The sequence below is a fragment of the Littorina saxatilis genome, linkage group LG9, assembly GCF_037325665.1.
Source record: "Littorina saxatilis isolate snail1 linkage group LG9, US_GU_Lsax_2.0, whole genome shotgun sequence".
Lineage (NCBI taxonomy): Eukaryota > Metazoa > Mollusca > Gastropoda > Littorinimorpha > Littorinidae > Littorina > Littorina saxatilis.
In genome coordinates, this window is record NC_090253.1 from 36614093 (window position 1) to 36629245 (window position 15153).

General features: G+C 41.0%; 2 protein-coding genes across 4 annotated transcripts in view; both read left to right on the forward strand.

The window, feature by feature from the left end:
- The window catches only part of LOC138975925 (uncharacterized), a 60795-nt gene extending 47088 nt beyond the window's left edge, over nucleotides 1–13707 (forward strand). For all 3 annotated transcript variants that reach the window (XM_070348688.1, XM_070348689.1, XM_070348690.1), the window contains one exon: nucleotides 576–13707. In XM_070348688.1, the coding sequence (XP_070204789.1) occupies nucleotides 576–2200 (1625 nt within the window). In that variant the 3' untranslated portion in view covers nucleotides 2201–13707. The remainder of the gene's footprint in view (nucleotides 1–575) is intronic.
- A 1092-nt stretch (nucleotides 13708–14799) lies between these two features.
- LOC138977193 (uncharacterized) lies at nucleotides 14800–15153 on the forward strand. The gene has a single exon (XM_070350097.1). It carries the CDS (start codon nucleotides 14800–14802, stop codon nucleotides 15151–15153), a length of 354 nt encoding a protein of 117 aa, XP_070206198.1.

A 15153-nucleotide genomic window follows, 5' to 3' on the forward strand; every position in this document is an offset into this window, starting at 1 on the left:
CAAATAATGACTTTGGACATTAAAAATCTGGAAATTGTAATTAAAAATGTTTTTTTTTATAAAACAATCCAAATTTACGTTCATCTTATTCTTTATTATTTTCTGATTTTAAAAACATATATATATGTTATATTTAGATTAAAAACAAGCTCTGAAAATTAAAAATATAAAAATTATGATTAAAATAAAATGTCCGAAATCAATTTAAAAACAATTTCATCTTATTCCTTGTCGGTTCCTGATTCCAAAAACATATAGATATGATATGTTTGGATTAAAAACACGCTCAGAAAGTTAAAACTAAGAGAGAGGTACAGAAAAGCGTGCTATGCAGCACAGCGCAACCATTACCGCGCTAAACAGGCTCGTTGATTTCATTGCGTTTTGCGCGAGCGGCGGACTACGGCCATTGTGAAAAAATGCAGTGCGTTCAGTTTCATTCTGTGAGTTCCACAGTTTTTTGTGGGTTTTTTTTTTTTTTTTTGGGGGGGGGGGTTGTTTTTTAGAGAGAGAAACTAGACTATGTCGCAGCTGTAATCCTTGAAACATATTTTTCGTGTTTTTTTCTCCCACAGAAATTGAAAACAAGGGGACAAAGGCTCGGCAGCGATCAATGTCGTCAGAAAGTGCAGGGAGCGCCTCTTTAGATGATGTCGCAGAGACAGCAGGTCTGGCCCAGCAGTTCACATCTACTCACACCCAGTTCAGTGAAATCCCTACAGTGACGGACTCATCACACAATGGCTTAAAGAACACTCACAGCATTCCAACAGCAAAGCAACAGTGGCCTTACCTTGTGCAGCCTTCTCTCACGGTAGCAAGCCCCTTGTTGGAGGGGGCGGTGTCAAAACAGTCAGAATTTAAACTAGATGGTAAAGGTGAAACGGAGGGACCTTTCTCAGCCAGTTTGTTTGGTGCTGGCAAAGGGCAGGGTGATGGCAGCAAGTTCACAGCACAGCAGCACCCCAAGAACACTATGGAGAGGGGTTTGGCAGCTGTAGACCCTCTACACACTCCACGAAGCCGGTTCAGCAGTGAAGGCTCTGAAGACGATGGTGTAGCAGAACCATCTCAAGCGAAAACGGAAAGAGGTTCTTTTTCTTTCAGGCCTTATTCACACTCTTTCCCTTCAACCAAGAAGCCGGTGGCTAAAAGCAACTTTGACCCAGAGACACTGGCCATGATCCGTGAGATTGGTTCCGCTTTCATTACTTCTCCAACGCGAACAGAGGAGGAGAGCAGCGGGGAAAGAACAAGCCTGGTCAAGCATCTGGTTAAGAATATAGAGAAGGAGACGAAGCATCCCAAGCACGAGCGTAAGATCATCATCCTGGACAGCAGCGGCAGACAGGAGAAGCAGCACACCAGGTCCAAGTCTGGGCCGTCTCTGTACAAACCATCACCCGAGTTTGCCAGCAGCATGGCCAGACACCTGTCAGAGTCTTCAGAACAGTCCTGTGCGTCTCAGTCCCAGCCAGGGCAATCCTTTGGGGAGCTGAGCAGTGAAGCTGGTAGTCCCGCCCAGGCTTGTGGTGGGGAAGAGGTCCCATCCCTTGCCACAAGCTCCAAAAGCAGTTTAGCGCTTAGTGAGAGGAGCAAGAGTGACCATGCACCATCCGTTGTAAGGCATTTATGTGGGAAGTTTGAATCACACAGCCCCTATGGTGATAGCAGTGAAGGAGAGCAGTCCGTTTCAGGAACATCAGACAGTTCAGCCAATGCCGCAGCCTCCGTAGTACCGCCTGCTTCTCATCATCACGGCGACAGTCGCGGTTGCAGGCAGGAATGGGAACACTCGGCTGTCCTGCGATCTCACCCTCGTGATTCCGTCACCAAATCCAAATCCTTGGAAGAACAGTCGGTGCCAGAATCTCGCTCACCTAGCAGCCATGTGACTAAGGTAAGCTCAGACAGTGTGGGTTCTCAGTCTGCGTCAAGGCGACCGCGCTCAGCAGAGGACGTCCCTTCACATTACACGCCAGGGCTCAGACACGGTGTTCACATGTCACCCCGCCTGCAATCGCCGTGGAATCGGGAGGCTGGGGCTGGTGGGGTGTTGGAGGAGGAGGAGGCATCGGAAGGGGTCAAGATTCGCAAACTGCACGGCAAGAGCCACCCCCTGTCCCGCCTTCAGCAGCAAGGGGACGTGCCTTACCCGCCTACTATACAACGCTACAGCCCCTCTCACTCCTCCATGTAGGTTGTTGGACACACGACGGTGTGTGATACTCTCAACTTCATCATATGTGTACTCTCAAACCCTAAGTATGTGATATGCTGGTGTTCGAAACTCCTTAAAGGCTGCAGTGTGACATTTGCCAAGGATGTTGCCATTAACTGAGCTTCAGTGATGGGATTGGTTGAGAGTTTTTGCTAACTCTGGAGGTGTAAATCTGAAAATAACGATGAAGTAGAATTACCTGAGAAGTGGTATTAGCCTATATTAACAAAACTAACATGGTGTGCATAGCTAGAAGATTTGAGTGTCTGTTACAGTATCAACCAAAAAGCTGAGTGTAGTGGTATATCTTCTTCAACATAAAGCTATGTACAACTACAAGTTACATAAACAGGTTCAAAAACACAAATTCAGCTGCCAATGTTTTAGGGGGAAATGAACGTTCATTCTGCAGTAACCTAGTGTTGTTCAGCAATTGCAGATGTTCACTTGGTGTGTTCATGTTGCATGGATTCTACTGTTTGTCGCCTTGTGGTTGAGAGGTTGACTTTCTGTGCTAGTAGGGGATGGTTAATTTAACAAATGTTTGTTGTGGTAGTTCAGGAAGGTTTGTACGCATGTTTGCTATAGTTTGATGAAGATTTGTCGCAGACAAAATGTGCAGTAACTGCTTTTTAATGTTTTAGTCAAGTTGGCAGTTCCCAAAAATCTAAATGGTATATATATCAAATGCTTTAGGTTTGAGCACGTGCTAGATGAAGATATGATATTAAAGTCAATCCCATTTCTCAGATGTTTTGTTTTGTGAAATACTTCATTGGCCTGTAACTCTGAATGTATGATGAGCTGCTATTGATGTCATTGAACAGGTGAACCTCTTGTGTTTTGCTGGTCATTCCAAAATGATGCCTTTTCTTAAATAGTAGCTTGGTAATGGTAGGTGGCTGACTTACCATATTCATTACCTCATGAATTGTGGTGGTTTGAAATCCCATACTTGGTAATGGTAGGTGGCTGACTTACCATATTCATTACCTCATGAATTGTGGTGGTTTGAAATCCCATGCTTGAATAGGCCTTGTACCTGTTTAGTTTCAGAGCCCAGGCAAGAACTGATTGAATAGGCCTTGTACCTGTTTAGTTTCAGAGCCCAGGCAAGAACTGATTGAATAGGCCTTGTACCTGTTTAGTTTCAGAGCCCAGGCAAGAACTAATTGAATAGGACTTCTTAAATATGACCAGGACAAGGCAGTCAGTTATACAGTAAAGTAGTTGCTGGTCCTTTGACTCAGTGCATAAAATGTAGTTATGTTGATCAACTTCATGATAAATAGAAATTGAAGAGCTTTTTTTAATTGAGGTTCATCTGTAATAGTTCAATGTACAGGGCAGTGTTAAATAACTTTTGTTTGTGTTGAGGAATCGTTATGTAACGAAAGAAATGTAAGTGCCTGATTGACTATCATGGAAGGACTACATTGTTGTAGTAGAGGAATACCCGGCTTCGCCGGGGTGAATCGCGAGACAGAGACAGACAGCGTGGCCAAATGTAACCGAGTGCCGAAACACCACAATCATATTTGAAGCCGAAATCCACTCAAACGGGATTGAGAATAACTGTTATGGCTTCTGGAAGGAAGGCCTGATTATTCAGTCACACACCAATGCCGCCAGACCACATCACAAACAGAACTCTACAATCCACAGGTGTTGCCCACACACACACACAAACACACACACACAGAGAAGCCGTATATATATATGTATATTTATATCTATAAATATATAGAGATAGGTGACAGTGTATTTTTCGCGTGGCTATAAATTGATTCGACCTTTTCACTTTGACAGTAAGAACAACTTCCGGGTGCAAGGGAAGCGTTCTGGACAGCGCAGTGACATTCTAAAAATAGTAACGTAGTAACGGGAATATGGATTGACGCCACACGAAGGAAGGGAGATAAACGCTGAAAACACTGGAGAAGATAAAGAGAAAAACCCAAATCGGTTCAGCGCTGCGCGCTGAGAGCACGTGTTGAAATATCTCATGTCGAGTCCCATCGCTGTCGACGACGCCAAATGTAACCGAGTGCCGAAACACCACAATCATATGTGAAGCCGAAGTCCACTCAAACGGGATTGAGAATAACTGTTATGGCTTCTGGAAGGAAGGCCTGAACATATAGACACACACCAATGCCGCCAGACCATATCACAAACAGAACTCTACAATCCACAGGTGTTGCCCACACACACACAAACACACACACAGAGAAGCCGTATATATATATGTATATCTATATCTATAAACATATAGAGATAGGTGACAGTGTATTTTTCGCGTGGCTATAAATTGATTCGACCTTTTCACTTTGACAGTAAGAACAACTTACAGGTGCAAGGGAAGCGTTCTGGACAGCGCAGTGACATTCTAAAAATAGTAACGTAGTAACGGGAATATGGATTGAAGCCACACGAAGGAAGGGAGATAAACGCAAAACACTGGAGAAGATAAGGAAGAGTTACTGGGAATGGTGAAATGAACAGAAAAACCAAAATCGGTTCAGCGCTGCGCGCTGAGAGCACGTGTTGAAATATCTCGGTCGATGAGGTTGTGTCCGGGGTGTAGCTGAATACGGTGTCCAAATTTGAAAAAGATCCACCGAGAACTTTGGCGTTGTGATGTGGTCTAGCGGCTTTGGTGTGTCGGTATGGGGGCCCGGGTAGCTCAGGTGGAACCAAAATCGGTTCAGCGCTGCGTGCTGAGAGCACGTGTTGAAATATCTCATCGACCAGGTTGTGTCCCGGGTGTACCTGAATATGCCCACCAAATTTGAAGCAGATCCATGGAGAACTTTGGCCGTGCATCGCGCACAGACACACAGACAGACAGACAGACACACAGACACTAGTGGTATATAATATATATATAGATTGTTCAGCTTTGAATCTGTTCTCAGACGTCATGTGTACCAAAGTGTGAAATGGACGAATTCCGGAAATAACTCTGGGTTTGTATGGGTTGTAAAAGAGGGAATAGTGAGGCAAGCTTTATGTGCTCCTTATAACTGGGAAAATTTGACTCACTGCAAGCAAGAGTATTCACTCTTTCACAACCGATAGAAACCCGACAGAGTTATTTCCAAGCATCGTCTATCAGAAGTATGTTTGTAGTATGTTCGTACATATTGTTTATTACATAACAGAATGTGATGAGTTGGATTTACATAGTAACAGTGCATACCACAACTAGTGTGGACAATAACATTAATGATGGTACATATTTGATTCAGTCTGCTAACAATGGTTTAGGATCAGCGGAGGAGAAATTGTTCAGTATAAGTAGGACATTAATGAATGTGTGTGTGTGTGGGGGGGGGGGGGGGGGTAAACAGTTACTAAACCTCAATGCCATGTACAATAAGAAACTCGTGTAAAGTTTGTGCAAAAGAGTTTTCCGGTTAGAATGTAACATAGAATTTTACTGCCTTTCCACAAATATTTACGTTAAACAAGATGAGCTAAGTTACTGTGTCTTTCTTTGTAAAGAGTTTGCTTTTGTTTGAATTGTGTGTTTGTTTGATATTTCAAGGTTTGTTTTACTAACTGAGTTAAATAGTCTTTAGAGAGGATATGTTTGTTTTGTACAGTAGAGGTCAAAGTTAAATATTTTGTTGTAATTTTAACAACAAAAATAGTTAAAGGCACAGTAAGCCTCCCGTAAACCATCACAGAGCTCCCCGAGCGTCTACATACAGTACAAGCATACTTCCATTTGAACGCTCACCGAACGGGAACATCCTGGCTGCTTTCTGTCGAGCGTGGGAAATTTTCAAAGAATTTATTTTTGTGGACTTGGTCCTCTACAACAATGGCGCCTCGTTTTGGTGCTGGACGGCTATGGCGCCTCGTTTTGGTGCTGGACGGCTGTTATGAATATTCAATACCGGAAATCACGCCCGGACAGTAAGCCTCCCGTAAACCATCACAGATACTGTCAGGCTTTTACACACAGTACAACCACCCTTCCATTTGAACGCTCATCAAACGGGAACATCCTAGGTGCCCTACGTAAAGAGCGAGCAATTTTTAAAGAATTAATTTTGCAGATTGTCTCGAACATTTTTTGGACCCATCCTGAACTCAGGTCAAAAATGAGTTACTTCCCTTCGGGTCTCATTCTATCGATGTAAACTGGCGATAGCCGTGGATCGATGATTATCAGAATGTTTTTGGACCGTGGAGCGTTTTTGCGCTAGACCTAACTTTTAAAATCTAAATAATAAATTGACAGCTTGTTACACAAACATTCTTTAATCATAAAATAATTCTTTTTTCATCAAGACAAGATCAGTACAATTCGAAGTGGTGAAAGTTTGAAAAAAGAAAAGCCCGGAAGCAGGGTCACGCAAGGGTCGTAGCAGACGACGGTTTATGCATATCGCCGTTCCTCTCAACAGTCAAAAGCCATCGCTAGAGTTCTTGTGAACCACAGCTGTTTGTTTTGTGCATAAAAAACGTGCTATTGTAGATAAGCTCACATCGAGTCGCATTCAAATTACTAACTGACGACTACATTGTGAAAAAGGGAAACTGGATCACACGGGTTCACGATGGCTCAGGGGTAAGATAAACCACGCAAAAATAAATTCTTTGAAAATTGTTTGCTCTTTACGGAGGGCACCTAGGATGTTCTCAATCGGTGAGTGTTTAAATGAAAGGGTGTTCGTACTGTGTGTAAAAGCCTGACCGTATCTGTGATGGTTTACGGGAGGCTGACTGTGCCTTTAACTATATATAACACTAAAAGTTTTAAAAAAAATGTACCTGCAGATCTGTGATTCAGCAGTTAAGTAGCTCTAGTAGGCTTGTATGTACATGTAAGTTTTGTAATACATTAATGTATTTTTGTCTTTTTTGTGTGTGTACAGGAGATACAACTTTTCCATTTAGAAATGTATATATTTGTATATATACTTGTAAAAAAAAGGGGGGGATCTGTTCTTGCCATGCATGTTTGAGAAATATCCATGAGCCGAAAATCGTGGTCACATGTTTGTGATATCTTTTTCAGGTCCAAGCAACCTTCATTTATTACCTGGCAGTTAATTTACGTATGAAGGAGCTTGGCGGAATTGACCATTAATGGATATATACATGGAAACAGGTTTCATTTCAGCACAAGCACAAACTAATATACAGTTCTACAAAGAAACTTAACTAATGCAAAGTGATATTTGGCGAAGGTTAGCCTGTACTAGACTATGATACCTGATATTTTAGGACCCCAAATGCTGGTTCGTAATTAAAATGCATGTAGGTATTAGAAGTCGGTTAGTTTTGTGTAACATAACAACGTCATTACATTTTAATTTAAATGTTTCTGTTTGTATTGATAATGCTGGCATCATTTAACAATGAATACATTGATATAAACTGACACCTAGGTAAACAAAGGAAATTTCATTGTACATCCACGTGCTGTCAGATTTTGTGCATTATTTTACTTTCTGATCTTAGCTGATCACTGACCATACTGTTCTTTATGTTGCATTTATGGATTCTTGCACCTTCCTGATCAATTTATTTTTCACTCGGTAGACATTTTTAACAGTTTATGTCTTGAGTTTAATATCTTAATACATTTGTATTTAATAAGTATTTAATGTGATGTATGAACAATTATTGCATGGTTCACAGTACATTCTGTTCAGCATGTTAAATTATTGGGTTGATAGGCTACTAACAGTTTTCTGAGCAGAGCCATTGATTCGACCTACAGCGTAATAGGTGCACGGAAGTAGGTGAGTTTGGTAGAAGCTTTGTACTCAATTAAGAACGCACTTTTGTGTGAATCAAATCACAAATCTGAAAATGTAGTTCTTACAGACTGTGTAAGATTTTTTTCTGGGATGGAGGGGTAGCAGGATAATCCTTAGCTTGGCAACATTTTGCTGCATTTGGCTTCAATATCAATATCATTCATGCCACAGCCAGTTAAGTTACATTGTATTGTGTTGCATGGGACTGCAGCACCCATGAAGTGTTAAACAAATTGATACTGATTAACTGTCAGTATGAAAGGGATTCTTGTTGTTAGGTTTGATGAAAGACAGAATGAGACACCGAATATCAATTCAGCACAAGGCCGGAAGGTACCAAGGGGTAACTACATGTGCATCATCTAGTCTGCATCATAACAACAACTGGCCAGTACATCTCTTTTTTTTGTCATCAGCTAAGTGCTTCTTTAAACATACATTCCTTCCCATGGGAATTATGATCATGTCTGCCAAATTCATAGATCTGCTCAGACTAGCTTCCAGACAAAATGAGAGTATGATCCGTCCTCTTAAGCACATTCAAAAAAATGTTGAACAGCCATGCTGCTTTCTGTGCAGTGTGAGAATTAATATTCTGCTGAATGAATTTTGAATGTTGACACTCGCATGTAAGTTACAGAATTGAATCAACCAAAAATTCATTGTCTTCACAGAGTAATCAGGCCATTAACATTTTAGTTTGTGTTCAAGTGGAAGGATGTGAGTGTTATCCCACGTGATGAAGTCTGGACAGATCAGTAGTGGCTGACATGATGCGAGTGTTATCCCACGTGATGAAGTCTGGACAGATCAGTAGTGGCTGACATGATGTGAGTGTTATCCCACGTGATGAAGTCTGGACAGATCAGTAGTGGCTGACATGATGGTACGTTACATGAATCAAAAAACAGGAAAGATATGTTGTTGGAACGTTTGATTATTGACAAAACAAAACGTTACATTCACAGATATATTGACCCAGCGGTCTTTTAAGTGCACAGACAAACAATATTGTCATCATTTTCACGAGTTTTCATTCACAAACACCTGGTAAATAAATCTCATGTTCCCCATGCAATAACTCGAGGTGGTGAATGGGTTTGAGCTTTCATGTGAAACGTGGATTGTCAAAGTAAAAGCCAATCAGGCTGATTGTTTGATGTGTGGAACCATCGTGGCTTTGGATTTTTGTTTCCGAGGACAACGATTGTAAGCATTCACTCTCAAAGACCCAATCAATGTTGATAATTACTGCGGCGACTCATGGTCAATTTGCAACTTATCTCTGTAATCGCAAAATCCACAACGAAAAGTCATAAACACTTAAAAGAAAAGAAATATGCTCAACACTTACTGAATTCACAGGTATGATCGCAGCTCTGTACATTTTCAGACTGGAAGAAAAGCGTCAACAAGCTACGTTTGACGTCACATACAAGTTTGACGTGTTATCTCGTGCTACTGTGACGATGCTTTGTGGCCTGGAGTTGGATTCTAAAAATTCGTCTCCCTGTGGGTTATTGTGCATTTTGTTGCACAACCAAAATGATGACAAAAACGATGTTTGGTAGCTTGTTGTCAGACCAGCACTTTGTTGTTGGTCCTCGGGGAGCATATCGCCTTTTGTCTCATATTTATCAACCGCGGCCTTCGGCCTTGGTCGATAAAGATGAAACAAAAGACGATATGGTCCACTTGGACCAACAAAAAAGCTGGTCTGTCAACAAGCCACCAAACATCTTATAATAGACAAAACTTGTCTGACAAAATGTTCAGCCGCTTGCAGGGATTCGATATGAGCGAGGTACGTAACATGAGAAGATTAGGTACCTAATTAAAGTCAGCATGTAGGGGGTGTTACATATATATTTATCAACTCCTGTAGACATTAGTCATAACTTTGGGTCTGCATATCAAGATTTGTGTGGGAAAAAAGTCCTCAAACTTATTTTTGATGGAAAAAGTTTACTTTGAAGAAGAAAATTGCATGTATATGTTTTCCTTATCAAGTATAAACTTATTTGTCATCAATCAGAATGATCAGTTAATTTTTCAAGTCATGTAGTGTGGTTTGCATTTTTTTTAATACTTTTCATTCAGTCAACTTTCAATTGCTGCCAGATTACTATAAGGTCCTGAAGTAATTGTTATTAAAGCTTGCTTTAGATAAAGAGTTAATATTTTCTTGTATTGTTTTAATTGCTTATAGTCTAATATTGTCCTCTAGAAGGCATACCCATATTCTCAACAAGCTCCATCTGAGCTACTAAAGTGCTACAGTCATGATATCAAATCATTTCTTGACATCATTTTTCAGTCTGAAATTGCCAAAGTATTCAGCATACTCAAAGACACCATCATTCTGCATTGAAAGTGCCTTCATTGAAACATTTGATTTACTGGTTGCTATGGCCTATGTGCTTATTCGAATTGAAGAGGAACGTAATATTAACATTGATAACTGATCTAACTTATCTCACCAATGCTTTTCTTAAAGGTGACAGAAGACATACACTTTTAATTAACAATCATTGCTTGTTGTCAAAACATCTACATTCTTTGACAATGTTGCACGCAGCAGGATTAAACTGCCATTTTTACTGTGAGTAGTGAAGTTGGACACAATTAGTGAATTAGTGGGTTGCCTTATTTTTTAAGACCTCCCAAATTCTGAGAAAATCCGGTCTTGCAAAGGAGGGAGACCTAAAATTGAGGTAAATTTACAGGAGCTACAAGCAGAAAATCTGGATGGAATAGCAAGGTCTCAAAGAGAGAGAGGGGGGCACTGTATACACTTAGTTCTGTAATAGTTGCACTCATTATATATACATGTATATGCCCATTTGCAAAACTTAGTTTTTTTGAAGATAGAAATTACTATGGATCATCTTTTTTTTCATTTTTCTTTTTTTTTCACTAATCTTTTTGTTTGACTAGAATCTGAGATGTTGGCATTGACATTGAACTGTGTAATCAGCTTATAATTCTTTCTGTGGACAATCATCCTGGTCAGTATCATTAATTTTGTAACATATGTATCTGTAGCTCAGACAATGTCACTGAAAGCGTACTTTGTATTTGCAGTGAACTATAATTTTATTATAGGCTAACCAAAACTTCTGGTGCTAATTTATTTGCTCACAACTACATGTACAGTGATTGTGTGAATTCTGACACAGCAAAATATGGACATTTTTAAATACATTTGGTCACTCCTACATCTAATATTTTTCTTCCGTTTTTGTTTGAAGTTTATATGACATCTTGTTTACACACAAAAAAGCAGACACAATAATATTAAGTGAAGTGATAGGACAAGTCTACTTTGAAACGATTTGAAAGAAATCTTACACTTATTCATGGGTGTTCAAAGGGTATGAACAATCTGGCACCAGTGTGATAATGATGCTAGTTAGTCTGCCAGGCACCTCAAAGCTGCAGCCTGCCAGAATGTGTAACAAAATGCTACTCATTATCATTTTGATTTTGGGTTTGCTTTACCAGCACATATTTCTGTTAGAAGATAATCAAGAACTTTTTTCTTTTTTTTTTAAATCAAAGGGCTAAGACCGTTACTGAAATTAAAAAGTTAAGACGTTGCTCATTTATGGAATATTTAATTAGGTAACAAAACATTCAAACTGTTCACTGTTACCGAGCAAGACAGAATAAACATTGCTTTTCGGGTTAAGCTGCACTGAGAGAAATAATCATATTCATACATAGCTTTTTGGGTTCAAATGCACTGAGAGCAATAATCATATGATATGATACAGAACGGCAAGGCAACCTTCTGTTACTATTCTCTCCAGGCAGTGTCAACTAAACAACTAACCGCGTAAGTACCACAAAGAAGAAGGTGAACAAATTAAGGTGCAAGTATAGTGTTGGGCGTATCTCAGAAATGGTCACAGTGCTAAAATACCCTTCTTTCCATTCCACTTTTTGTCCATTCACGAATCTGTACATTTTGTAAATAAAATACAGTGGAACATTATAAATTCTTTTGTGAGAATACATGTCTATACTTTGAAATGCTGAATGTTGATTTATAGCAAAAGCAGAAGGCTGTAATAAGACAGAATGACCAGAACAGCACTGAAACTAGGACAAAATGGCAAAGCCAATATATTGGTTGCCTTTAACCAGTTTCCCCAAGGTCCTTGAGTCTCTCTCTCTCTCTCTCTCTCTCTCTCTCTCTCTCTCTCTCTCTCTCTCTCTCTCTCTCTCTCTCTCTCTCTCTCTCTCTCTCTTTTGTGACTGTTTCTGAAAGTTTGTTTGTTTTTATTTTGTTGAAAATGAAAGCCCACTCATGGACTTATTTGAAGACTAGAAGTCGTAACTTTCAACAGAAAAACAATCTCACTATGCTAAAGCTTGACTATAGTTAGATTAATTCACTGTACAAAACAAGCGCACCTGATCGTCAAAGTGTTCTATGCATTCTTTGTTCACTATTATTTGCAAACGTTACTGTGCCTTGATTGATTTTTCTATTAAACAAATGCATTCCTTCCTGTGTAAACCATCTTCTAAAGCAACGTAGATCCACCCAGGCTGTTACGTAGGGTAGGAGCAACCTTCCACTCAGACAGATCTGTCAACAGCCTGGCTGCTTCCTGTGACTTACGCCGGCAAATTGACGAATGTCTGTAAGTTCCCGGGGGAACACAGGGCTGCAACACGGTTGGGATGTTCCAGCTAGGTCACCAGCTTGCATCACACGCTCTGCAGGAGAGTGCTCTTCACTGGCCATGTTGATGCGGTTTCTCTAACTACAGTGTTTTTACTGAGTTGGTAGCCCGACGCCAAACCCCCTACTTAGATGGCCAGAGATCGCACCGTAGTCTAGACCTGCCCCGAGACCTGTCCGGCTTTGTTGTGCCTACTAGGAGCAAATGTACGTAGCTCCTGCCGGCATAGTTCTCGTGTTCGGCGAGCCTCCAAACCACTTCTTTTAGGAAGAGCTGTTTCATGTGCAGATATTACAGGGCTGCCACCAAAAATACTATTAAGAGTGGACATTTAGGGGTGATGTTAATTATGTAAATGACACCCACTGAATGTATATCTTCAGAATTAATTCAGCAAAAACAAGTCTCACTCAGCACGGGAAGCAGCCAGGCCGTTGCTTTTTGGTGTGAGTCCAAATGGAAGAATGCTCTTAAATGCTCTTCCATGTAAAAGCCTGAATAGATCTGTAGTGATTGACATGATCGTTTATGAGAGAAAGGAATGTCTCTATACCATGTTTATTTTTCGTAACGAAAGCAACGCATGTGTTCTTATATATCATCTTACATTACAGTTCAGTCTCTCAGCCAAACTGACACGTCTTGCAGGTTCTGCTTTTTGTTAATGTTGTATGTGCTACACTGTGTACTGTGCTGTTTCAGTTGCATGCTGTAAAATAGACGCAATTAGAGCAGTTCATTGCTAACCGATCATTTGTATGTGTAAATAAGTGTATACACTGTGCACGTTCCCTTTGATATGTAATGTACTGTACATTGATTGTAAAGACTATTAAAATTCTAACAATTAAATTAATGTGCACTAATTGCATACATTGTGCAATTTAACGACGCAGTTTGTTTCTAATTGTCACATACATTTAGTTAAGAAGCTTCCAGGTGCTTAATAGTCTAGATGTTGACAACCAAGTGCAATTGCTACTGTAGGTGAATAAACCACATGTTCACACTACTTTTGTTTATCTACTGTATTTAATGAAAACAAGAGAAATAGAGATGTAAGGGAGAGAAAGTTAGAGAGAATGTGTGTGCGTGCGTGCATGCGTGCGTGCGTATGTGTGTGTGTGTGAGTGTGTGTGAGCACTCCATTGGCCAGCCGTCGAAAAAGACGAAGCATTAGGCAAAACAAAAAAAGTCTGTTTACGGTAACATAGGCCAAAAAAAATAGGGTCGGTAGGTCGGGATTTTTATTTTTTTAATTTTTTTTTCTCAAAAAACCACATTTTTTTAAGTTATTTTGCCAAATAACAGCTTTTTTTTCTTCTTTTTTTTCCCCCAAATGCCCCAAAAAAGTCTAGGGTCGCGCGAAAAAATAGGGTCGGTCGGGATACCGTAAACAGACTCTTTTTTTTCTTTTTTTGCCTTACAAAAAAAAATGTTATCAAATGCTTGCTGACAACTTTGAAAAACCCTATAGTATGGAGTGCCCGAGAAACTCATCTCACTAGTTCAGCATACCTACCAAGACATGAACTGTAGGGTAGCGCACGCGGGCCAGTTGTCGGACAGTTTCGATGTTTGAACTGGAGTCCGCCAGGGTTGTCTACTGTCGCCTTTCCTCTTACTCCTGGTTATTGACTGGATCATGAAGACCACCACAGCAGGCAGGAACAACGGTATACAGTGGACACTCTGGACACAGCTGGACGACCTCGACTTTGCTGACGACCTGGCGCTCCTCTCGCACAACTTCAACCAGATGCAAGACAAGACCACTCGCCTGGCAGCAACATCAGCCAAGACAGGGCTCAGGATCAACAAGAGGAAAACAGAACTCCTGAAGATCAACACCACTGCCAACACGCCAGTTACAGTAGGTGGAGAGCCAATCCGAGAGGTCGAATCCTTTGTATACCTGGGAAGTGTGATCGATAGGCAAGGGGGCACTGACAGAGACGTCGCCGCCAGGACTGGGAAGGCAGGAGCAGCCTACATCATGTTGAAGAACATCTGACTCTCTAGAGAGATCAGCATAACCACCAAGCTGCGCATCTTCAACTCCAATGTCAAATCGGTTCTACTCTACGGCTCTGAGACATGGAGAATGACAAAGGTGACACAGCAGAAGATTCAGACTTTCATTAACACCTGTCTGAGGCGCATCTTCAAGATCAGATGGACAGACAAGATCTGCAACGAAGAGCTGTGGCAAAGGGCGGGCCAAGAGCCCGTTAACAGCCAGATTCTGAGGAGAAAATGGGGCTGGATTGGACACGCCCTTAGGAAACCAACATCCAGCATCACCCGCCAGGCTCTCGCTTGGAATCCACAGGGGAAAAGTAAAAGAAAGAGAGGGAGGCCAAGAAACAGCTGGAGGCGGGACACAGAGGCAGAACTGAAGAGGCAAGGCAACAGCTGGGCAGAAGCGGAGAGAACAGCCCAGAACAGGTTGCGATGA